Here is a 27,233-nt window from a genome sequence, read left to right as displayed (position 1 = left end):
AACTCCAGCGGATCAACCAGCCTGCAGCCACAGCCGCACAGAAACTCGGGCTTGTTCCAACTTTTTTTTTTTTTTTTTTTTTTTTTAATAAATTTATATATATATATATATACCGCCTGACGAAATAAGCGCCCCCGGTCCGCTCCCCTTTGTCGAACCGGGCTGACTCTGACTTGACTCCTTTAAACGCGCTGAAATATGAGGCCAGGGGAAATGGGAGGAAAGTGTTTTCTCGCTCACTGAAGTTATTGGAGGTTCTCCTTGTGGAAGAGAGGAAGAGAGAGGTGGCGGCGGACACCACGAGTTCACTCTCACAGTAAAAGGTGCGTAAAGGCGCGGGATGCGCTCCCGGAGCGCTCGGTTCTTTCTGCGCGTCCTTTATGAGGGACTCCTTCCAAATAGATCATTATGGGCTCCAACCGGCAGCAGCATGCCGGTGTTTTCGCAGCTTTTAGTCACCACAGGGACTCCACACGTGTTTATGTGAAATTCCTCTTCCCTTCTTATAATTATCTCTGCTTCTTTAAAACAACCTTTATTTGTGCCGCTGCCTTTTTTTAAATAGTTTTTCCAGCTCTTGTGTCACCACGATTATTTACTGTAAGTTGTTAAGGGTTAAAGGTTGCCAAATAATCTGTGACCAAATAACTATATTTTCTGATTAAAATAGGCTCCCTCATATGAAAATACACTCCCAGCTGTTTTATTAAAGCTCATATGTCAATGATACAGTGTTATATTTTGGCATTTAGAGTTATGGAGCGCATGTGTGGGGGAGGGGAAGACTCAACTGCCACCAGTTTCAAGGGACAGTTTGTGTTACTGTATGGCCACAATCTAGAGCTTCAGTTGACAATCTAGTGAAATGATAAACCCTGAATAACGTATTTATTTTTGCAGGAGGGACAGAATGCAACCAAATAAGATTCTTAACATGTATGACCTGGCCTTGGGCATCAAAAGGTTTAATTTGGCCTTAAAAACCCTACATGTTTGATTGCCTAAGGTTAGTGACCCCAAAAAACAACAAAAAAGTAACTTTATACACACTAGTTGTTGTCACTTTGCTAAGCATGGCCTTGCAGCTGGTGTTCTGGTTTACCAAGGTTTTAAAAAGTTATGGTTCCAAAATCTCAAATATATCAAACTGTTTCCACATCTTATATTGAGACACCAGTGCACAGTAATATTTTGTTTCCCCTCTTTAGATGTTGCTATACCACACTAGTAAGGTAACTTAATTCACTGTCTCAAAGTTACCTCAAACTGCTTCTGGTCTTAATGTGGCCTCTAATGCTGGTTGGTGCTTGTTTTACAGGTTCCCAAAACCACTTAAGCCTCATTTACACTACCCTCTGAAAACCGATCCGTGCCGAGTTCGGACTGAGCTTGGATCGGTTAACCGTGCGGATCTCGGTTCCTTATGACCGTTTACACGTCACCCTAGCACAGTTCCTCGCCTCCTAGTGACAACCTACGGTACTACTGCTCTCTAGTAGGAAAACATTGTGATTATGTTTTATCCATCCAACATCGCCAGGATACCGTCCTCCGCCCAAATTGCTAAAAGAGCCTAGTTAAGTGAAGATTTCAATTGTTTTTTTATAGTTCTTCTTCTGTTTTGTGGCGGTTGGCAAGCAACTTACAATACTATTCATTACCGCCAACTACTGGAAGCTGACTGTAAGGAGATGGCGTAGTCTGCTCATGCGCTAGTACTAGTTTAGCGTGGTTCGGTTAGGTCTGGCATGGTCTGGTTCAGTTTTGCATGCCATTTACGCTCAACAGTTATCTCTGTTACCATGCTCAGACTGCTCTCGGCACGGTTTCAAAAGGGTATTGTAAATACAGCTATAGTCAGAGTTATGTCAAGATTTTTTCAAAGTTTTTGTTAATCTAATACTAAATTCCCAAACTTATATTGCATGTGCTGTATGAATACCATATGCATTATTTATAATTTTCAAAACACAATGACAACTACTTTGCTTTTCACTCGCTTACAAGAAAAAAAGCTTAATGAGTGCCACTATTATCATTTTACAGTTATTATGGTATAAGCAGCATGATTATTAACCTCAGACTGCAGACATGGCTACCGAAGCTAATAGCCTGACTGATCAGCTAACAACTAAACATTATTAATTTCTTGTAGAAGCAGAAGAAATTACTGCTGTTTTGTTTCTTCAGGAAAAACACAAAACAAACAGTTTGATCATGTGGGAAAACTATATTATTTATACTAGAGGTTGATGCTCTTTAAAGGATCCCATTAGTATCACTTCATTTGGTGAGCATGGGTTGGAACAATACTTCTATTATTTTTACTTTGTTTTTCCCTCCTAATTCCTGTTTTATAATGGTTGTGGATCATGATGGGATAATGACTCTCATTGTCCCTATGTTATTTAGTAAACAAGCAGCTCATCCAGCTGAAAAACCTCAAGTATTTTTAGGGAAGGTTTTGCCACTTAACATAAAAATGTCCATATTTAACTAACTTCAGCTCACAGTTTTTTTTTTATTGGCCTTTTTGAGTTTCACACTGGATTATCGTTTGATTTATGCATTTCAGTGATTATATATCACCACAATCTTTTATGAATGCTGCAAAACAGAATGAATTGATTTAGAATATAATCTGGGGAGTAATGGCAACTTTACTGCTTAATCCAAGGTCTAAGAGGTTGAATGCGGATCCATACCAGCTTAAGCTCCGATTTTTGTAATAAAAAGAAAGTTAAATATAAACCATAGCTCTATGTTCCATACTTGATGTAGTTGGAATATGCAGCTGAAATGGACTGAATTTGTCTGAGAATACCCTAGAATGGTACAGTGTACACCCAAATGAAGGTCTCCATTTTCGTTTTAATTGCTTCTTAATTGCATGCACCGCCTGCTTGAATGGAAGCAGATGAATTTGTGGTTGAGGTGACTGAGTTGTCTGTCTAGGTGTCATGTTTCAATTGCTTTTAAGACAGAGCAGGAGCTGATGAAGGCTTTTGCTACTCCTGAGACATTTGATCCAGGTGTCATGCTGATAGTACCTTTAGCTGTTAAAGTCAAATGGCCTTAAATGGGTCTGTTAGTAGATCTTTTTATCCAGTGTTAAAGAAGTTGTATGATCAGTGGTATTATTGGTAGTTTTATGGTTTCTTTCAGTTTATTGCAAAAGTAGGTAGTCGTCCTATTGTCTATTTTCCATGATGGTTTTGCCATAAGGGAACTTTCTTTGGTTAGACTTAGATAAAGAAGCTAAAACTTATTTTGCCTGGTTCTCATCTATTTTGAAAAGCAAGATTCAAATCTATTGAGTGTGAGGCAACAGAGCTAAGCCTCAGGGGTGGGTTGAGTTTAAAGAAGAAAGGCATCCTCTGCGAAAAAAGTAGGGCAAGGAAGTCCCCGAGAAGAGCTTTGTCAGTCTTGTGGTGCAACACTTCTCTGTTTCGAGCTATCCAAATATTTCTGTAGCAGTATTTATTTATGATAGGCTGTGGGGGAAGGTAAGCCATTCTCTACCCCCAGAGAGACATGCAGTGTTCACGGGCTACCAGCCAACTGGTTCACCAGTGGTTCCTCCGAGATAAAAGCCGGAGCAGTGCTGGCTTATTAAAGGCGGAATTTATGGATTTGGTTGGATTTTAGATTTATTTTGGCACAGTTAAGTAATGCGTTAAGTTTTGTGGTTTCTCTGTAGTTACTAGAATTAAAATGGCTCCACATGCCTTTTAAAGTGCATTAATATTCAGCTGTTAGTTTAGCATGTTTGGCCTTACAATTTTTCCTCATATGTTTGATATATTTTACACTAACACAGATCAAGACGGTACTCTTGTAAGCCGTCGTGCCAAGGTTTTAAAAATAGATTTTCCAAAAGAAAAATGGGTGCAGGATGACTGATAGTGCTCGTGGTAACTGTTCAGGAAGTTGTGTAAGGACTTACTGCTAGATTGAGAAACCTCTTGAGTTATAGTTTGTTGTATTTATCATTGATTTAATCTTTACACACCCTAGTATGAATTTAGTGTACCGTCTATTTCTATTTAAACAAATTGCAAACTGCCAGAGAGTGTTATAGCAATCAGCCGGTGGGACCTTTACACTGGATGATGACCTTTAATAAGAAATACCTCATATTTGTGATACTTGGCTGTGAAATATATTTTGTCGTAAATACAAGACCATCAGTTTTTAACCACTATTTGACTTTTAAAATTGACTAATACAATAAGAATAATGGAATCTATGGCATTTCTTTAGTTAGTTTCAAATTCTGACACAGTGGCTAAATCAATAATAGGTAGGTTAGGTGGGAATAAGTTGATAAGTTACTTTCAACATTTCATTTCAGACAGCTTCTCCCTATTAACAAACTATGAGCCTTTTTTAAATCAGATAACTGGCAGTGCTGCAGCAGGTGGAACACCCCTACAGCAGCATCAAACATTTTTTCATTAAACAGGCTTTAAACCATAAGAGCCCTGTGATCTAAACTGTGGTTTGATACCTGCTAGTTTCCCCTTCCTGCTTTTTGTGCACCTGAAAACATTTCCTGACAACCGAAATCTAAAAGTAAGGGGAAAGTGTAGTGGACTTCTTTTGGGCCTGCTGGCCAGAAGTGCACAGTGGAAGTCTGTGCTTCATAGTATAGGATATGACAACAGCTCTTTCTCAAATATCTAGTTAAAGTAATTAAAAATTTTCCACTCCCATTTTTGTTTTTTTGTTTTACACCTTTATATATCTGGACCATGCCTAAATTGCACTGTAGAAATCCATTTCCCCATCATTGACTTTGCCTTAGAGGATTATAAATTCCAGGTTTTATGGCCTTCACTCGCATTCATGGTTTTTAAAGGACTTAGATAGTGAAAGATTACATGATCTAATTGCAGTTTGGGACTCGTGTAGTATTTCTGAACAGAATTAAAAGGAGAAGATACAGCTAGAACTGAATTTGTTTGGATAGAATAAAATGGAATAGATTGATGTTAATGGCAAAACATATATGTGTTGACGCTTCTTATCTTCCTAAGTAATATCAGATTGCCATAGAGTGAACAAACTTAAAGATGAAAAATGCAGGGGATTTCCTTAATGGCACCATTTCAAAGCAGCGCAGCTAAAAGCGAATGCTTTACTGTTCGTCTGGACATGTTTCTGTTGGTGCATAAGAGACTGACGATAAACTGAGAGGAAATGATAAGAGGTTTGGTTATTTAAAGTATTTAATTTTTCTTCAACAATCAGCAGAATAAAAGTGTTGCTTCTAATGGAAGACTGGGTTTTTTTAAAAGAAGAGAGATAGCTTTTCTTCCTATAAAACAAATCTGCTGCACATTGGTGCTTGAGGGTGACTTGTTAGCACTAGAAATACCCAGTTTGGTTTATGGTTGTTGCTATGTTTGCCTAAACAAGGTTACGTCTGAGACTACAGAGCATTGCTTGAACAGATGCTACCTGTCACAGTGTGCAAATGATAAGTCAATGTTTTAGCACTTGAAGATTTTGGTATGTAAACATAAATCTGTGAGCTAAACGTATTGAGGTTGAGTTCAGCACAATGGTCCATATTTTAGGGTTTCTGTTTTACAGCCCTGTTTAAGAGGCTGTTCACACGTAAATCATTATCCAGTCTCACCCCACGTCTTTGGCTGTTTTCATCACCTTTAATAGTGGCTGTTTGGAACAACTTTGAACATGTTTTGTAGGGTGTGGTTAGCTCTGAGGTCATCAGGTGACATCCGAAGAAAGAATTTAATTGCATAAGTCATCAGTGGTGTTGCAAATTCATCTTTCTCTCCTGAGTCAATATGCAGAGAATTATTTTCTAATGGTGCAAAGGAACAATTATTCAGGAGGGAAATGCTGCTCAAAGATATAGTGGAGGATCTTCATGAAATTTTGAAAAGACCTGCCCTCTCCACTTAAAGAAAAAAAAATGCACATGCATAACTCTGTACCCGCTCACGAGAGGAAACACCTATTAGACACGTGCGAAAGCATGCACAAACCTATTACTCCTCGGGCACGCTCTGTTTAAAAGTTGCTGTTTGCGTCGCTCATACAAGCTTACTTTCCAAAAGAAGATTTGCAGTTTTTGCTCTGTGTCAGACTCACCCGCCCGTAAGTGAAAATGGGGACGAGCAGGTAGGACGGCCTCATGTAAACATATCACAATTAGGAGAACCACTTATTTTGATGATCCAACTGGAAAAAGAACATCCTCCACTATACTTTTAATTGTTGGTGGTGTCACTTTATTTCTAGAGATGCGGCCTTGGTATCTGGTTGCTATATCCAGTTCTAACCTACTGGTAAAGTAAAAAAGGCTTTGTGATACGGCTTTAAAATTTTGATATCTTAATTTGGTTCTGTTCCAAATCCGATAAATGGAATTTCTTTTGGTCTCCATTAAGTTTCATGATTGAAAATGACCAAGGACATGCATTACTTACAAAAACTAGCTTTTATTTGAATCATCCCCTTTGGGAGATAACCTTATTTAAAAGGAAACCAAATTCCACCCGTGAAAATGCTTGTAAAACAATGTTTTACAACAAACAATGAAAATATAACAAACTAAATGTTTGCAGCTAGTGGTGTTACACATTCAGCTTGTGTATCAATTACTGATGTTACGCTGAGTTAAAAAAGCCCAAGAAGTGCTTTGGTGGAAAATTATTTTAAAAAGTGGCTCACAATGATATCTTCATAAGCAGAAAATCAGATTTAATTTATTTTTAATCGTTCAATCGTCCAGCCTTAAGAGTGCACAGCATTAGGATGTTCTTTTCTCCCCGTTTTGCCAGAGTTGTCGGGTATATGTTTTGGGAGCTAAGGCATTGTCATACCACTATTGGCAAGCAGTTGCAGTAAACTGTATTTTATTAATATTTAAAAGTATAGATTAAAATAATTATAGTGACATTTTAATTGTCTTTAAGATCTTGAATGTTAGAGATTATCATGGTTACCATTCCAAAAATATCAGCCTGTCTGTATTCGTAACTATGTTAATAAAACTGTCCAACACCTTTTCCACCTCCAGCTTTACAGAGTACCGCTGATCAAATGATCAAACAGCAGCTTTGTTTAACTTCCTCAGCCTTTCAGATTTCTGCTAAAGTCTTCCTCTCTTTCGCATATTCTCATCCTCAATTATCTAAATTCATGCTGAAACGTCTTAAACATTAGTTCACTTTTTCATAGGGTTTTACATCTATGTGCTTCTTCTGACATAATATGCATACCTCACTAATTATTGAGTTTTCTTTACCTAATAAAAGCATTGACTCTGAAGAATGTTGTCAACGTCAAAAGTCAAATGATCTCCATTACTATGCATGTTTTTTTATTCTTGGCTTATTGGCTACGAAATATGAAGAAGTGAAAATGTTCCCTGTACAAAATGTTCATAAGCAGTGGGATGAGATGTTTAGTTTGAATGCGGCTAAAACACAAACCATTGGCATGTTTTCCTTTATTCTCTGGTCTGATGTTGCATAACTGAGAGGCTTATGGCTACACTTTAATTGACTTTCTCCCACACATAAAAAAAAATAAGACTATAGCCAACTATTGTCTCCCTCTCTCACAACTGTAACAGTTACTAGCCCTACATCCTAATTTACACCCTGTAGATTGAAGATTGGCTTATTGTCTTCCTATACTGTATAGTGAATTACCCCATTTATTTATTTTTAGCATAGAACAGGAGAACGTAGCATCGCGTAACTATACCCTTCCAAGCATAAAGGTAATAACATGATGTTTGATGGCAAACACTGACTTTTAGCAGAGTTTGAATATCTTTTTTTAGTCATAGCATGATCATTTTCCTGCAGTGTGTCTAAGGCAGCCAGTCGATTTGCATTTAAGTATATTTTAAATGAATTTTACTCTTATATTGCTGCTCTACACACCCTGCTGTTGAAAAGATGTTGATCATAGAAGTGGAATTGAAAGTTTCATTGTTACAGCTGCACATTTTCTTCTGTCTCCTGCTTTGTTAGGTGTAAAAACGGAGCCGACAGCACATTTTGCCCTAATTGTGCTAAACTGGGAACTAATGCATGAATGTAATCCAGGTATTATGAAGATCGCTTCAAAAGAGATTACCAAGGCAACTGTATATTTGGCCCTTTATCATAAAGCCTGCAGCATGACATTGAAGACACGGCCTGGAATGATACAATGAATAAATTCACTTGTAAATGCAGCGGTATAGGCAGTATACACATGAATATGATATTTACAGCTGTAAAACAAATACTAAAAATAATATTTAAAGAAGATTATATTGTCAGTAGCACACATGCATACAACATGTATGAGGTGTGGTATTTGTGCAGCTCAGTGTAAATGCTGGTTGAAGGCAGAACCAAGGAGTGACTCAGAATAAGGATCGGTGTTTCGCCGCACTTGTCTCCCTTGTTTGTTTGACCCTGATGTCAGATGGAGGGAAAGCGGCGGGAGAGGAGTGCGGGGTATTTAAGGTGGCATGAGCAGCTGTTGATGGAAAAGCAAGATCTACTGTTCACCATAGCAACCGTTGTATTGCCCACACTGGTCTGGCTGTGTGTACAGCTTATTTGTACAATTCCCATCTCATTATGAAAGAAGAAAAGGGGGCCTTTCTGAAAAAGGTTGGAAGTGATTTTCTTCTTTCTTTTAAAAAAAAATGCAGAGATAAATCTTTGATTCTTTAATATTTTTTGAATGCACCATCCCCCACTTATCTTTTTTGTTTCTATTATTTCTTTGTGTTGCATCTTTAATGAAAGCAAGCACAAGGTTTATGATTGGAATGATATATATGTAGGAAGAAATCGAGAAAGGTTTGGATATTTGTGCTGCCCTTGATCTAAGCACCAGCAGAGTAATACGGAGAAACCAGATTATGACACAGTCTCTGACACAGTGTTGACACAATAACCTGCTTGATCATGAAGCGCCACCAGATTTCAATTTTCATCAGTTAGATCCATTCCCTGCAGCATGTATTATTTTAAATCTCATTCTGGCAACCTATTAATTTAGAAGGCCCAATAAATATTCCAAAAAGACAAAAGGGTTCACTGCTTTCTACCAGAATAGCACATGTGCTCTGTATGCTTGCCTGTGCAAGTGTTTTCAATAATGACTGTTTTTAAGGTCATCTGATGTTGAGAACCAAAACAAAAGGTTTTATACTTCCATACAGTCCAGTTGCGTTCAATGCAGCTACTAAAAGGAGCTCCGGGAGGGAAACGGAACCAAGCCTTTTTAAACTGACCTGTAAGATGGACAGTTCTCATATGTCTGTAGATTTGTTTGGACAATTTTTGCAGTGAGGGCACTCGGCTTTGGTGACACCAATGCATTTTTTGAAGGCAAAGAGTTTTTAAAAACAGATCCATTTTAAGCAAACCTGTATATAATTTTAGTTGCGTAAACAAAGATCTGTCTCATGCAAATATAGACGACGGCAGCTCTTTTCAATCGCTCCTTCTTGTCTACAAAAACAAAAGAATGATATGTATTGCTAAGTGTTCCTACCATTTCCTGCTCTAATGGTCAACTGCAGTCTGTATCCATCATAAGTAGAATGGAGCGTTTTGTGGTTTAGAACGGTGCTATTGCTGCAGGGGATCTCGCAATCGTGCACCCCCATCGCACCTTCCTTGTACGTATAGCTAATTATAGCAAAAATAATATTGGCGTTTGTTGTGCCAATGGTTTACTTATTCTTTGAGCAGATGCGGGAGCATTATTGTCCTTTTGAAGTACCCCCTAAGACCTCAGTAACCTAGCATTAGCACTGCATGTGGCATTGGTCTGCCTCTAAGGAAAATTACCTCTGAGCAAGGCTTTGGTTTGCCTCAATGGTTGTTAGCAGAGTTTTAAGCATCTATCAGCAGCTTGTTCGCAGGATTAGTATCTCCTTAATTTGTTGCCAGAGGAAGAAAAAGTTTAAGAAATGTGAAGGGCCAGTTTGTGTTTAATTGGATGCAATTATTTTGATTGATTATACTTCTTTTGGTATTGATTCAATCAAAATGTTGATTCTTCCACCACTATGTTTCAGTGGGGATATTCGTCATTTCTCATGACACAAAGTGGTGTATGTGGACCAGACATCTTATTTTTGGTCTGATCTTAGCTTATCATCTCCTTTCACATTTTAACTATATTCACTGTTTAGGTAAACTGTCACAGTAGAATTGCATATGTGCCATAGTCTGTCTATAATAATGGAATGGCTTTGAAAGGTCAAAGTTTATTCATTGTTTAGTACATTTTACAGGTTTTTGTTTGTCAAAACATGTAGCGTATCTTTCCTCTTACTTACCTCTTGTAAATTTTGTAGTTATAATATGATAGAAAAAGTTACTTAAGAGTAGAATATGTGTGCATTATATGAGCTCACATTGATATAATCAATTGACATACTGATAACCAAAGAGTTCCTCTGTCTGAGCAGTAGATGAGTATTGCTGCACCTGGATTTCAAACATGGTAAAAAAAAAGCCAAGCGCAACACAACACAACACTTTATTTAAGATCAATAAGAGGAGCATGAGATGGTTGACGTTGAAAACATGTTATCATTCCAGCTTGCAGATAAATGCTAGATTGCTTGTGTCACCTTTTTTAGTTTTACTGTTTGGACATAAACAGCTCACTGATAGTCTGATAGTCTGGCAAATTAGTGTAGAAGTCTGCTAGTTTTGGGTTTGTTAAGATAAAGTTTTTTTTTTTTTTTTTATGTACCGGTAGGTGTATTTAAGGTGGCTGTGCAGGAAGTCAAAAACCAAAGAGGCTGTATTGTGCAAATGGTATTTCTGGCAAGGCAGAAATATCAGAGGTTTCACGTTTCAGTGTCATGTTTGCACAGCATCTGTCAAGCGGCTATTTCTCTGAAGAAATAGTTTGCAGCTAACCACCAGGAACTAAGATGCTCCTGTGAGGAAATTTCTGCTCTCCATATTTGCATTCAAGTCTGAAAAAGTATGGAATTTTACTTTTTATACCTTTCCAGGTCTGGATAGGTATGATTAAAATGAATCAAAAGAATCATGTATGAAATATCAATAGTATTTACTATGTAAATATATTTACACATGAGATCCAATACCTTTAGTGGAAATGTATCCCCATCATCCACAACAATATACAGTTAATGTGTTCAAATGGGCCAACCTTAAAAGAAAATCAATGCTAAATCAGAGGTAATCTTTTTGGAATATGTATTTTGAAGGATAGTTTAAAGTCTGCCAGCCAAATTAAAACTGTTACAGAGGAAACGGCTTGACATAACTGGTAGCTATGCCTGTATCCCGTAGACCCGGAGCGACCTGTGCACAGGTCAAATAATAAGACGATGTCATTATTGTTTTCTTTCTTGATTTTCGGAACGTAAAGGTATTGAAGCCCTGCTTTCTCCTCCTTTCAAAGGGGATTTTTTTAGGAAGACTGATAGGAACAATCAAGACATTCATGTGGAAAAGTATGCAATTTTTAATTAGAAAGTGGGGAAAAATAAGTATTTTTTCATTAAAAAAATACAAAGGATCTTTCCACATATATCACTTTCTGCTAGCTGTTGATGGAGCCAATAGATTGGACCTGCAAGGTCCAGTTTCCTGCTATTCACTCGCCAGGTTTTCATTTCATGGATTTAAGTAAACGGGTAATTTCACGTCTGAGTTATTGTACTCTGAAAACAGATCGGTGTGTGGGTGGAGTGGAGCTTTAGGTTGGAGTGGAAACCTGCAGACTATTGTATCTCTGGGGCACAGCTTGCCACTGCTGGTAAACACTAAGTGTTGCCACCCAAAGGAGCCGTAGAAGTGTTTCCCCTCGCAACTGAAAAAAGCTGCCCATCCCCCACTGCTTGCTGACCTACATTGACTGTCACTTACCGCCTCAGTGACAAAGACGGAGGGCAATACACAAATGGTTGTTGTGATTACCTGGGTGGAAATCATTATTTATCACCCTCATACACCCCCCCCCCCCTCCCCCAACACACACACACACATAACTGATTCCCCTCCCCCACACTCACTCACTCTTTCTGTCTTTTACACACACTTCCCTCCCTCCCCCTCAAGACTGCAGCCCAACCAGAGGCTTGAAAGGCGGGTTTTACTCAGCAGAGCAGTTCAAGAGAAAATGGCTGCTGTTTCCAGGTCTTGTTTGCACATCTGTCAGGAGGTGACCGTTCAGGAGAAAATGGGGTCTGTGGTATGCATTTTTTTTGTTTTTTTTAAACATCATTGTACTGAAAGCTGCATGCGTAGGACATGGCCTGGGTTGGCTCTCCTTGCTTGTGTGATTTCTGTAGCCAAATTTCTGTATGCAGAGGGAATTTATCGAGTTCATGTAAAAGATGACTACTTCCTGCGATAAACCTCTGCTTATTGGCAATGGGAAGTGCTTTTAAACAGTGTTAGTCTTATGGATTTGGGTACTTTATATAAATTATCTTCATTATGTGAAGAGTGGAGCCGGTTTTTGTACTGGATTACTTTTGTCTTCTGAGTTTCGTGAACCCCACTGCATTTCTAGACCACTGATCACCTGATCATTGCTATACTTTTTGAAAATTTGATTTAATCAACCTGATGTTGGCATTATTATGAGTACTAAGTTATACAAGTCTTCCTGTGTTTGTCACACATTTGTATCTCATCTCAACTGAAGGATATGCATGGAAGTTAGAAGTAAGCACTTATTGCAAAGTCCTGCAACAACGGACTCTAAACATGCAAGGTTTCAAGTTAATGAAAATAATGAAACCCTGCCATGAAACATCTGCATGCTTTCTTTAGTGCAGAGAAAATCAAAATCAAGATGTGGAACGCCATTAATCCAGTCAGAATGGGATTTTTGTCTAATAACACATCCACATGGTATTTCCATTGCGATCTCTGTGCACACGACATCCATAGGAACATTAAAGACTATTCAAGTTCTCTGCCACACCAATGGAAATCCTTATCATGTCTTTGCGCACAAATGCTTCCTTATTAAAGAGGTATCTTTCTGCCCATACGCTGGAGCTCTCAATATAGATTGATTCAGGTCTCTTTTGTTTTTCTGTGTCCTCAATAACTGAGATTGTTATGTTTAAAAAATTTTACACTCTGGAATGGATGAAGAATGGTAGAAATTTCTCCAAAAAGCCTTGTTTAAACAGGGCCTTGGGTGATTTGCATCTCCCATTTTGTACCAACCCATTGCTATTTCATCCCTTTTATTTCCCTTCTGACTCCACAAATCCACACCTGGTTGGTAAAACATTGCCTTTACACACTAGCTTTGTTCTTACCTTAAAGAGATACAAAACAATCAATACTATAAATCACAAATGGATTAAATGACCCACACCTGTTGAAAGGCTCCCACCACTAATCTGCAAACGTAGCTCAGAACTTTACACATTTCCCACTTGTTGTGACGCGTCAGTCAGTTTTACCCTTAAGTCACTTCAGGTCATACTTGACTTCATTCTTCATTAACTGTCTTTAGCTTTATGGTTTTATTCCATACCGCTGCCGATCGATTCGTGAAACATTTTCCTCGAGCCTAATCTTTTATTCTGATAACATGAGACTTAATCTTTCAAGGTAATAGTTGTGATACAAATTCCTAGTATTTAGTTGTAGTTGCATAGTTAAAAGAAAACGGTGAATACTGAACCCATTGCTTTCCTTATAGCACTACCACAGTCCCTAAGGGATACCTGCTGCATGACTTAAGCATACCAATTTTACTTCTAAGGTGAGAGTTAAAGTGGGCATATTTTGTATAAAAAGGCAACTTTCCAGAAGATTAGTCTCATAACCTAAAAATACTCAAATGTGGTGATATTACTCCTGGTTATAGTGTTGAATTCTCTCTTAGAAATGGCTGAATCCTGATTTTGGGCTGGCTTAAATGTTTTAGACTGGACAACAGCCCTGTTGCTCTCTGTAATATCTCCTTTGTTGGCACAGAGGTGCAGCAGCACTGCTTTAACTTTGACCTCCCCCATGTCAGTATCAATCATTGCATAACATGCACATAGGTGGGTAGAGTCTAATTCCTGGATCAAATGTTTTTTGTTATTGTTTTTTTTTTTTTTGTCTGGTTTTCCTGAAATGCTTTCAATGACTAAAGTGGAGATTATTTACTATTTTATGACCATTTCTTAAATAGATGCACATAATACTATAAAAACTAATGCAATTATCTTTCAGGTAGAATTTAAGCACTACTATTTATGTTAATTTATGTGTTAAATGTTAATTCTTTTTATAGACGCCTTTTTTCCGTTTCATGATTAATGAAGTGAATTCATACGTGCCACTGTGGTGTAAATGTGTTTACTGCCAATATAGGTTCTTTAAGAGAGCTAATTTTTTCCAAACATGGGGTTATGTTGCTCTTCTCCTAAAACTAAGACTGATCACAACAGGAATGCTCAAATGTATTTTGAGTGATGACCACTAGTTGTTAATAAATACTATAGGTAGTTTAAATTATCTAAAGTTGGAATGTATTTCTGTCTTTTATGGCAAAATTGATGAAGCTGTAAAAATTGTTGGGCAAAAGATAAAATATTTTTCTCTTCAGAGTGTATTTAACACTCACCAGCAGCATAGAAAAAGCAAGGACAGCCTACACCCTTAAAGTCCTCCTCATATTTGAGACTGCCCTCAATGGGTTGCAGTGTGGTACTACATACTGAAAGCGTGTTAGGAGCCGTGACTATTGAGCAGACACTGAAAGCCTTTACAGGACCATTAGTTTTTGTCCAGTTTTCCTGCAGAATAGGAGTGTCCATTGTAAAGTAATTGCCATAAAAGTGCAATAAACCTCTTAATGAGCCTTTTATTCCCAGCAGGCATTCTCATCCTTGACCCATTAGATGTTTTCTCAGTTCTAGCTATTGCCTGTGCTTTCCAAGTAGGCCTTTCTGTTAAGGAAGGCTTGTACATCATAAATACATGGGGTGTTTCAGTCCTGTGGAACATGTGATGTGATATGAATCTTCATAGGGTACAATACTTAATACTATATACAGTAGTCTGAAGGAACCAGTTGATTAAAATATTTTCTCAAATAGTGATCACACTGTATGAAAACAGGAGTCCCTTCTTTGTCTTAGCCATTACATGATTGAAATGAAATGACCTTTATTGAACAGAATTTTATTGTGAGATATATATATATATATATATAAATGTTGATATTGCATTATTGTCCACCCCTAGAAAATGTAATCGCTTAACAATTGATGCAGGTTCTATTGTTTGTCTGCTGGGTGGACTAAATGCTGTGTATGTGTTTGATATTTTGAAGCTGTGTCGTTTTGGATATCTTAACCTGCTGCTTCTGACACAATTCACATTGCTATAGCAACTTGGCTTCTGAGGATTACATCTAATTCAGACCATTAATGTTGTCAGCCACATGTCCAGTGTGCTTAATGTTTAGTTGCATCAGACTAAAATATTCCTCCTTTTCAGCCTAATGTCTACACCTTAGTCTGGATAAATGTGTGACTTCATCCTTTTAATGCATTTTTTTTATGACTCATAGCAATTTTTACAGCCTTTATGCAGGAATTTTTGGACTGTTTGAGCTAATCAAACAGCAAATTGTAATAATTTACCTTTAAAAGACTCTAACTGAGGCCATTTTAAAGAATCTCCGTTTACTATATAATCGTCATTGGCCAATATATTTTTATGGCACAATAATCTTGATTTTAAAAATCATGACACCACTATATTTGCTCAAAGTTTTATATGATTTATCATGCAAATTTTCCCATTTATAAAACAAAAGTACAACTGTTATTTCTAAGGCTATTTCAATTAGCCTGTGTTTTGATGATCACGGTAACATAACCACTATAGATTATATTTTTAAGGATCCAAAAAAAACATTATAAAATGACTACAAATTTCCCTCAAAACCTAAAACTATTTTAAAAAGTCAAAGATTTAACAGGTTTGGGCATAAAGTGTGTGTTGTACAGCTTAATTGCAAGCATTAGACACAGATTTCATTCAGTGAAATCTCACTAAAGCTCTTTAGACGTGAGTTCAGATTATTAGGCCAAGACATGCCGACATGTTGGATATCCCCAAATTCAGGTCGGACCAGTCCAGACTTTCTCCCGAGCTGACCAGATCACTCTTACCTCACCACACAAGAGCAGGATTATCTCTTAAAATATCCTACAGGCATTGCGATTATCGAGGGGAAAAATTGGCACAATTGTCTTGCTACGTGAACCATCTTATTGTAGCATAAAAGACCATGTTCTCGTATGAGTAATAAAAGTACAATATGGGTGTAATATCTGGTGATTAGCTAGGCTTATGGGGTTGGGTAGCTTATTACCACACTTCTCTACCGCAGTCGTAGAATAATGCTAACGTAAAATCAGTGATGGGTTTCACTGATGAGTCTGCTACTCTGTAGGAAATTTCCTTTTCCTTTATGCATGGTACCTGTGGTAGCTCTTTTCCACGTGGATGGATTCCAATTCGGGTTGGGCTGCGTGGATTACTTGTTAATTGATGCTAAATGCAGTAAAAAAAACCTCCATTTACATCTGAACTTAAACAGGATGGAAGGACTTTAAGCTGTGAATATATATAATGTTTGACTAAAAATGTTAGTATTTAAATTTTTTATTGTATTTATTTTTTTAACCTTTGTATACTTTAATAGAGGCTAATGCCTGGTGTGGAAATATTCGGTTCAGGTTGATTCATAAAGTATTTTATATTTTGAACTGAAGATGATGCCATACAGTCTACATTGATTTAAAACTGTGGAATAATCTTTACTACTGAAAGCTTCAGCTGGTTGCTCCCTATGTTTTGTGTATTTTTAGCAACATCAATGAATGATGTTAAACCAGCTGTGGCAGTGCTGCACCACTTTCATTTTTGCCTTTTTTCCTTTTTTTTTACTTTTTTTTTTTTTCTTTTTTTTTTGTGAAAATAAATTATCTTAGGAAAACACAAAATTAATGCAAGTTTCTTAATTATGAAAGCTCTTCATTATACTAATACTAATATAGTACTATATTAGTATTATTATATAGACTATTGTTGTTGATACTTCTTTGGCCATTTCTGCTAACACTGTTCACCAGATTTTATAGAAGTTATTTTCTGTGCATCCTCCATTTAACCTTTAATACCCAGTTATTGTGGCAATATTTTACACATGGACTTTTACAAGCCTGGAATTTGGTAAAAGTAATCTTCCCGATTTCTGACCTGACCTATCCAAACAATGGATAAGCTGTAGCACTGTTACCACAGTTGGGTCAGACTGGACCCATTGTTTGGTCAAATGGTCGTTGTTTTTAAAGGTGGTTGCATCATGCATTCATCTGATAGGATTATTGCTTCTGTCCCACACTGATGGGACCCAAACCCCTCCAGGCTGCCTGTTAATTACATTTCCAGCTGTATGTTATGTAGCTGCAGCCGTCCTGGGAGCTGCTGCGGCTTTAGCTTTGATGTGGTCAGTCCTTCCTAGTCCCATGTGTGAGCTAACCCAAAAAAGCACTTACTGTGGTTAAAAAAAAAAAAGACATAATTTTTTTTTTTTTGTGTTGGGAAGTGACTAATGTAGCTATTTCAGTTTTTAAACTGCACCTTTCATAGGCTTTTATGCATTACTGTTATTCCTCACATTGTACAGTCAAGGTTAACTCTTCTTTGAAAGAACATACCAAGGTGAAAGAGTGAATAATTCATGATGTGCAACATGTTCAGCCCCTCTGGCTAAATGCCCACTGGTAATTGGGACAACACCGTTCTGTGTCTTTTTAGCTCGATGTCTCCCGTTGCTACGTTACCGAATAAAACCTTGAGTGGGCCTGTATAGTGTTTGGAATGACAGCCATGCAGTTTCTATACCTGATACAACCCCTTTGTATCTGCACGTCTTCTCTGCACAATGCTACGACCATTTGTTCCAAATGCAAAAGACAGACTGTATTTGCAAATCTTTCCTACCTGTATGCATCGTACATTTGTTCTTTTTAACATGTATTAGTGTTTACAGTTCTCCATCTTAAAAATATAACTGTATTAATATTTGGCTTATGTAAGAGCTCTTTCCCTCAGCTATGTTTAACTAGGTCAATTAAAAGCAACAAAATTTATGAAGATGGTTAAATTGAAACAGCAACAAAAAAAAGCAAAACAGTTTCTAGACAAGAATGGAAAAATATTTTGCAACACATCTTTTGTACGACTTAAGAAAAGCTACTATGTAAGAGATTCTGCTGATTTTTTTTTTATTTTTTATGCTTTTTAACAGATTATTATTAGCTAAATGTCAAATAAGATGATAATGAGTGTTTTACTATCCCATTTTCTCCAACCCCATATTGAGATATTAAACAGTCTGGTTTTTGTTTTTGCTCAATTACAGGAGTGAGCTCAGCCTTCCAACAAACCTCCCCCTCCTTGCTGGGCTAAGATGAGTATTACCAGTGACGAAGTGAATTTCTTGGTCTACAGATACCTCCAAGAGTCAGGTTTGTGTCACAAATATCTGGTTTAACTATAGCAGATGAAACGTGTTCATATTTGGTATGATCTTAATTTGGCTAGATGTGTATACATACGATAAATAGTGCAAATATTTAAAAAAAGCCCATGATTTCATCATTTTTTTTTTGACATTCACTATTAAACCGAGGATACCTACTTCCTGATGTGTTCTTTTGGCTACAGTGACTCAGGCTAAGTATTTTGTGTTTTGTATCAAATGAAAGAAGAGATCCAGCATAAATGGTTTCAGGCCTTATTTGTTTCTTAAATGAAATAACATGTAAATGCACTTTTTCTTTAATTAAAGAATTAAATTTTCTCTTGAGTATCATAGAGTATAATGCCGTTTTATTATTTTTTTCTTTTTTAGGTTTTACCCACTCAGCATTCACCTTTGGCATTGAGAGCCACATCAGCCAGTCAAACATCAATGGAACACTAGTGCCCCCTGCAGCACTCATCTCCATCTTGCAGAAAGGACTACAGTATGTTGAGGCAGAAATCAGCATTAATGAGGTGAGGGCAAAAACTGGGGATGTGATTCTATTGACATGTTTTTACTCATTATCCTTGGATGCAAGTTCATTGTATTTATTTATTTTTATTTAAAAATGTATTGAAAATTTATAGGAGTGTAAAAGCAGATGTTGTATTAAGAACGGCAACAGTTTGCATTTGTTATAAATAGACGAACACAAAGGGTTTCGGGAAATGCCTACATAGTTTATCACCTGCGTTGTATTAATAAATATGGAAGTGCTTAAGTTCTGAGTATTACTTATGATGCAGCCAGCGTTGGGAACATTTCTAGTTTGTTTTCCACTAGAGATTTATCAGTAGACAAATTGCATAAGTGATCTTTATAAAATGAGGTCACAGAGACATAACAGTCTGCAGCTTGAACACACAATGGCAGCTATTCAGGCAGGGTTTGTTTTTTTTGCTTTGTTTGTTTTATAATAACGAGACAGGATAATATAAATTGTTTCATTTTTGTGCTGTTTGTAAATTAAAGTGGATATATATTATTTAGACTCTGGTTGACAAATGAAAGGAATTGGCAAATATTCCTTACGATTTAAACTGGCCTCAAAACATTTAGTTAAAATTGGAAAATGTTAGCTAGGCAGCTGGTGAAAGCCAGGGGGTTTGAAATCCCAATGTTTTTATTTTTATTTTGCATCCAGTGAAGAAAAAAACACTTACTAAAAATACCGCTATTTTCAAGAGCCGTTGCTTTGTTTTTTTTGTTTTTTGGGGAGAGCATAAACATTTATTGAAACCGGATCCCAACATAAACAATTAGACATTAGTTTCATGTTTCAGTGTGTTCATATGAGCCGCATCTCTTTTTTTTTTTTTTTTTTTTTTTTGAACAATGATGCTTTAGCTTTATCTCAACTTTTCACTGTAATCTGCTGGTCTTTACAGTCATGCTGCTGTATTAAACCACTGATAGGCCGTTAGGTAGTACACTGTGCTGTGAAGTCACCAGCCGCCATATTGGTACTCCCCAGTTAGACTGGTCCGAATGTAAACGATACGTGCGCTACAGCATCGAATAATGATGATTTTCTTATTATCAGGGTTAAAATTAATATTATTAATATCATTACAGAATAAAGATAAACTAATCACTTTGACACACACTTGCTGTTTCATAGCATCAGTAGATTAATGTAATTTATGGTAAAAAAAAAAATGGGCACATCACATTGCATAGTCAGTATAAAGTCTATGAAGTCTATAAATCCTGTAATATAATAAATTTTACAAATCCATTGCATGTGTTAATGGTGCATAATGATACTGTACTCTGATATTAAGAAAATTACACATGCACACACCATCTGATGATGTGCCAAACTTGCTAAACCGATCATGTACATGTAATATACATGTGTTGATTACATTGTAATGATAATTACATTACAACACAGGCATTTTTATGGTGTGATTCCAGGGAAGTGGGGAGTACCAAGATGGAAGCGTTTGACTTTGGTTTTTTCGGGCCTATCAGCAATCCAGTGAATAAATAGAGATCAGTGTGTCAACTTTGCATTAGTACATTGCCAGTTTTTCTGTCAATGGTTTCTGTGTCTGTGATCTGTGGCGGTGTCACAGCACCACCAAAGGGCCCTGCATATGTACTACATAATCTTAAATGCTACTAGAAACTTTCTATCTAAGTTGTTTATAAAAAATATACAGTGTTCCTCTTCACGAGGACTAGTTCTAAAATCACTAGCCTTTTTTTGTTTGCAGAAATTTGCCTTTACCGCTTCCCACAGATTTCCTCTAAGGATGTTTGAAAATAATATAAACACCAATAATTTACAGTGTTGTTTTTTTGATGATGAAAATAAATACAATAATTCCTTTCTTCCACAATAAACAAGACTCATTTTACATGGCCTTTCCTCCCTGACAGGACGGGACTGTCTTTGATGGGCGGCCGATCGAGTCACTTTCGCTTATTGATGCTGTGATGCCCGACGTGGTGCAGACGCGGCAACAAGCCTTCCGTGACAAGCTAGCCCAGCAACATGCCGCTTGCACCGTCTCTGCTTCAACCTCAGGAAACCAGTCTAATGCACCAAAGAATGGAGAAGCCACCGTTAACGGAGAGGAGAACGGCACTCACAACATGAGTAAGTGGAACCATCCCAGTTAGCTGATAGGAACAGCCGTCCTTGACTTCTTAAAGATTTAGGTAATCAGATTCCTCTTGACATGCTTCCAGGTGTGATTCTGATAGGATATTTGATAAGTTGTTAGTTTGATTGGTGTCATGCTGTTAGGTTAAAAGTGTAGTCGAAACATTTGAAACAGATTTGCGGTTGAAGCTACAAAAAAGATGCACCAGAACCCTTAGTTTCTTCATTCGTAAAAAAGAAAAGAAACATTTGTTTTACTCTAAATTCAATATGGCAGTTTTTTTTTTCCATTTTTGAGCCATCTGACCCAGACTGTCACAGTCACATAAAAATTTTTGTTTTAAGATGTTCAAAAGCAACCAACTGTCCACCAAGGCTTAAGCTGTGAATTTGAAGAAGCTGGAACATCAGTGTCAGAGTCCTGACAATAGAAAGAGGCGACTGAGGTGACAGCTGTTGACAAGCTTAACACCATCTTTACAAGAAAAGTTTCAATTTTCAGATGAAACAAAGTCGAAGCTTTCTGTCTTCAGTGATGAGAAGAATGTTTGGATGAGTGAAGATGATGATAAAAACTAGGAACACGCTTTTAGCTTTAAGGCATGGTGACGGCAGCAGCATACTGTGGGGTTGTTTTGCTCCCATTGATATCGGTTAACTGCACCAAGATTTTGAATGTCAATAACTGAATGTTGGGCAAAGCACCTTGGACTAAAAGCTGCAGGCATTTACCTTTACTGTTCTGCAATGTGGATTATTGCTTACGGGTAACAAAAAGCTAATTCAGTGTCTCTGAAAATCTAAATATTGTAAAAAAGAGAAAGGCTGGAAATGTGGTTTCCTGAACCTCTAATGGTCTTTCAGTCTGAGTCAATATGCCACATAATCATGGGGAAAATGCATATTGACAAATGTCCAGAAGACACCAATTCATGTTGTCCATATATATATATATATATATATATATATATATTTATTTTTACTGTGGTTGTGTAATTTAAGAATAAACTGGGGTTTTGTGTGCATCAAAAAAGTCCCATTTATTCCACAGATGTATTTGTTTATTACAAATTGATTTAATATATTTCATCTGTCCATTAAATGAAATATTGACTAAAGATTGATTGATGGTACTCCTGCCAGTGATGGATTATGCTATATTCTGACCAGCTTTCCTGTTCCCCTGCTCCTATCAGATAACCACAGTGAGCCCATGGAGGTGGATGGAGATGTTGAGATACCAGCCAGTAAATCCACGGTCCTCCGAGGCCACGAGTCTGAAGTGTTCATCTGTGCCTGGAACCCTGTCAGTGACCTGCTGGCGTCAGGGTGAGTACGGCTGTGCTAAGCAGACCTGGGATGTGTCGGTTCATATTGTGCACACCCTGTGGTGTTTATCAGAGAAATGTTTTGGTTTTTACTGCCATGTTCAACAAATGTTTAAACTTTCCATTCTGTTCGATGCCCCTTTCAGCTCGGGTGACTCCACAGCTCGGATCTGGAACCTAAACGAGAACAATAGCTCCAGCTCCACCCAGTTAGTTCTCCGTCACTGTATCCGAGAAGGTGGTCAGGATGTTCCCAGCAACAAAGACGTCACGTCACTGGACTGGAATGTAGGTTTCAGATCCTCATTGCTTCTTTCTCCTCCTGCCAAATATTAAACAGATGAGTCACAGTTATGTTCTCTCCTACCAACAGAGCGAGGGCACTCTTTTGGCGACAGGCTCGTATGATGGGTTTGCCAGAATATGGACGAAGGATGGTAAGTCCTGCATCACCGTCACACATTGAGTCTGTCTGGATTTGCATTGGATCTTTTTGTTCAGAAGACAGCAACAGACACGTTACAGGTAGTTTGTCTTCTGCAGGAAATCTGGCCAGCACCTTGGGGCAGCACAAAGGGCCAATATTTGCACTCAAATGGAACAAGAAGGGAAACTGTATTCTGAGTGCGGGTGTAGATAAGGTATTTGAAAGATCCCTTTAAGAATTTTTGAAACATGATCCACTTGATGCAAAATTTGGATTTCATTTCTGTTTTACCCATAATCTTCTTTACAAATAGTTAAAGTAAACCTTTAGAATCTGGCATATTTTTAAGAATAGACTGCTTTTTTAGTTTAGAAACAAAAATCGTATTTCATTTGATTTCACACACACAAGTTGAAATTGGGTGATGACTTTTTTTTTTTCCTGATTATTTTGTTTTCCCTACTTATTAATTGCATCTTTAATTTTCCAGACGACAATCATTTGGGATGCAAATACAGGAGAAGCCAAGCAGCAGTTTCCATTTCACTCAGGTCAGTATACGCACGAGGAATTCACAGCATTAATATCTTCCAAAAAAAATTTACTGGGGCCCATTTATTTATTTATTAAAAGTATTTAATATTAAATTCAAACTCAGATATATTTAAAGCATTTAATTTTGTGAATTTCTGATGATTATGGGGTAAAAAAAATGAACAAGCTATTTTAAATCATTTTAATGTTGCTGGTTACTACAGATATGTTATTTTATGACGTTAACTGTTAAAGAAACAGACTTCCACAAGAAGGGTGATTCAAGGCTTAAGATTTCCTTATCAGAGTGTTTTATTCAAGCATATTGTCAGAAAGTTAAGTGAAAGGGGAAAAATGGGGCTAAAATTGGGCATAAGAAGCAAGAATGACTACAGGCTTGTGGTGATTATGTTTACAGCTTATGAATTTTATTTATATATATATATATATATATGTGTGTGTGTGTGTGTGTGTGTTTCAAGGACACAGACTAGAACTGCAAGTCTCTCTGTAGATAATAGATAGATAGATAAATCAAAGTTGGCATACATAAACAATGAAATATGTGATTGTAATAAATCAATATTACATACCCTTGTAATGAGGTTTTCTAAGATGCCTGTATGTTCGATATAAAGTGTTTTCCATTCATATTGGGAGACCATCAACATTCCAACCTCTAATGATTGCTTCACAGCTCCTGCGCTGGACGTGGACTGGCAGAATAACACCACGTTTGCCTCCTGCAGCACAGACATGTGTATCCACGTGTGTCGCCTTGGTAGCGACCGGCCTCTCAAGACCTTCCAGGGTCACTCGGTGAGCAGCTTCTCCCTTGTTGCTTTTCTGACCTCATTTCCACCTTTGTAATGAGCGTTGTGTTTTGCAGAATGAGGTCAATGCCATTAAGTGGGATCCATCAGGTATGCTGCTCGCCTCCTGCTCTGATGACATGACCTTAAAGGTAAGTCCAGTTTCCCGCATTTGGAGCTTTAGAGAAGACAACATGGGAGATCATTTGTATTCATATTCTGTTACCGTCACACATAGATCTGGAGTATGAAACAGGACTCCTGTGTCCACGACCTCCAAGCTCACAGTAAAGAAATCTACACAATCAAGTGGAGCCCGACTGGACCAGGCACTAATAACCCTAACTCCAACATCATGCTTGCCAGGTAGGACATTGTGTTGTTTCTACGGTGCCTTCCTAAATTATTTACACCCCTTCAACATTTTTCAGCTTGGTAAAAAAAAAATTTTCATTTAAAAATATGAAAGTAATTGCATTCATTTCAATTACTGTTTAGAATCACTTTTTTCTGCAGCTGCTTTATAATTACAGATCCAAGCTTTGCACACCTAGAGACATTTTTACTCTGCAAAGTGGCTAAGTTGGAGATCATACAAAGTTACCATTGTTTGAAACTCGCCACAGGTTTTAGATTACATTTAAGATCGGACTATTCTGAAATATCAGATCATGATTGGATCTAAGCCATTACAGATGTGGCTGTTATGTGTAAAGATGAATTTCTGTGCAAGTCTGATATCTTTTGCAGCTTTTTTAACAGGTTCAGACACTTTTAGGTTTTTTATTTGTAACATATGTCTAAAACATTGATCATATTTTGTCATAAAGTCACAATATGTGAAAGAGATTTTGTTGGTTGTAAAATAACATAAACATCATGTTTAAGGGGTATAAATACTCAAAGACAAAGCAGCGCTGCCTTTCAGATGTCCTGCTGTGAGCGGACCACATGTTGATATGCAAAGCAAACATTTAAATGAAAACCACCTCAGGCCTAAGTCCCACACCACTGCATCCTGACCTAAATGTTTCACTTATTGCTATGGGAATTTAGAGTCTATCCTGGTAACCCAGAACACCTGCTTTTTGTAATATAATTCATCTCTTATTGCTGGGTTCTGAAGCTACTTCTTAATACAAGTACTTTGCTTTGGCAGTGTTACATTTTTAAACTTTACATACTCTATTCTTTGTCTGTAGTAGTAGGTCTTTATTTCTACTTGTCTGTATACATTGAAGAAGGAAAGACTTTTTGTCACCTCCAGTTTTGGTCAATCTAAAGGTGTCATATAATAGATTTGAACATTGTGTGAAATAGCTTAAAGCTGAGAGTTACGTGTATGTAAGGTTAAAATAAAGGTGTCATCAATGGAACAATGATGCTTTTTTAAATACTTTTATCCTTTTCATTCCCCCTCCAAACATAGTGCATCGTTTGACTCGACAGTGCGACTATGGGATGTTGAGCGAGGGGCTTGTATACACACCCTGACCAAGCACCAGGAGCCTGTCTACAGCGTGGCCTTCAGCCCCGATGGCAAACACCTGGCCAGCGGCTCCTTCGATAAATGCGTCCACATTTGGAACACCACGGTAAGAGTCAAAGTGCTGAAGCTGCAGCTGAAAAAGTTTTTTAAAAGTTTATGATAGGAAACCTTGGGACTCATTAGTATTTTATTCTTGATGCTACCGTTTCAGACTGGAGCCCTGGTCCACAGCTACAGGGGGACTGGGGGCATTTTTGAGGTCTGTTGGAACAGCACAGGGGATAAGGTTGGAGCCAGTGCATCGGATGGCTCGGTAAGCCACACTTATTGTTGCCTCTTTTTTAGTTAATGGTGTATTACAGTAGATGTCTGCGTGTGATGGACCGGGATAGTATAAGTTCAGATTTTTAATTAAAATACTGAAAAACATTTTTTTTATTTTCTAATTATTTTATGCTCCCCATCAGAATTTGGCTAGGTCTTTGCATATTAAAAACACTTTGAACACTTAAAGGGGGATATTTTACTAAATTTGTTTTTATTGTTCCAATCTCTTCCAATTTTAGGTTTGTGTTCTTGATCTCCGGAAATAGCCCTTCCAAAAAGATGAAAAATCCTGGAAAACGCAGAAATTTGCCTTCTTCAGACATCAGCAAACACACTCTCCTCGCTTGAGAAGGGCTGTAAAGGTGGACTGAAACGAACCCCTCACAGGACCTTAATCAGATGACAGCAGCAGCAACACCAACTAAATTCATTGCACCTTAATTTTTGTTGATGTTTGTTTTTATGGAGAGCCTGAGAGAGGATGGAAACTGACTCGGAAAGCCTTGAAAGTGGATCTGACTCCCCCCTGGGTGCATCCATGTATCAAAAGGTTTCTAACCAGAACATGCTGGGGTCCCCACAGGCTGCAGATCCTGCTGTTATTAAGGTGCAAGGGTGGAAACAAAGATGAGTCAAGAATTACAGAAAGAAGGGAAAACGGTTGTTTGAGCTGGAAGAAGCAAAATGTAAAGTGAAGGCGTTGGGCTTTTAATTCCTCTTAAGGAAATATAATTTGATGTCCAAATGATGGAACAGGCAGGAAGATGAGAGTAACCAATTATCACAGCAAGCTGACGGGGTGCCTAACGTTTCCACAGTACTTGTTGCTTGAATGACGTTATCAGCAGATGGACTTTAGAGAGTCAGATTGAATGTGCCGCTACGAGGTAGATCCTAGTTCATAAAAAAAAAAAAAAAAACACAGGTCAACAAGAGGAAAACTTGCCAAGTAATCATCCGGATACCCTAAAACGGCCTGTTCTCTTAAAATAAACAGATTTTCGTTTTGTAAAAAAAAAAAAATGATGTGAAAATTGTGGTTTACAAAGAGAATCTTTCTCCCTTTTTGGATGTAAATTTCAAGAATGTAAAG

General features: G+C 37.5%; 1 protein-coding gene across 1 annotated transcript; it reads left to right on the top strand.

Annotated features, from left to right (window-relative positions):
* On the top strand, positions 1-27,163 carry tbl1x (transducin (beta)-like 1X-linked). Its single transcript, XM_015395714.1, has 15 exons — positions 1-323; positions 18,445-18,550; positions 18,937-19,082; positions 20,998-21,217; positions 22,420-22,552; positions 22,698-22,839; positions 22,925-22,988; positions 23,095-23,192; positions 23,469-23,529; positions 24,210-24,331; positions 24,402-24,476; positions 24,563-24,690; positions 25,754-25,919; positions 26,025-26,126; positions 26,380-27,163. The coding sequence occupies exons 2-15, from the start codon at positions 18,493-18,495 to the stop codon at positions 26,404-26,406; spliced, it is 1,542 nt and encodes a 513-aa protein (XP_015251200.1). The 5' UTR covers positions 1-323; positions 18,445-18,492; the 3' UTR covers positions 26,407-27,163.
* The last annotated feature ends 70 nt before the right edge of the window (positions 27,164-27,233 follow it).

The sequence above is a fragment of the Cyprinodon variegatus genome, unplaced genomic scaffold, assembly GCF_000732505.1.
Source record: "Cyprinodon variegatus isolate N-32 unplaced genomic scaffold, C_variegatus-1.0 Scaffold754, whole genome shotgun sequence".
NCBI lineage: Eukaryota > Metazoa > Chordata > Actinopteri > Cyprinodontiformes > Cyprinodontidae > Cyprinodon > Cyprinodon variegatus.
Note: the sequence above shows the minus strand (reverse complement) of the source record. Positions and strands in the feature narration are given on the sequence as shown.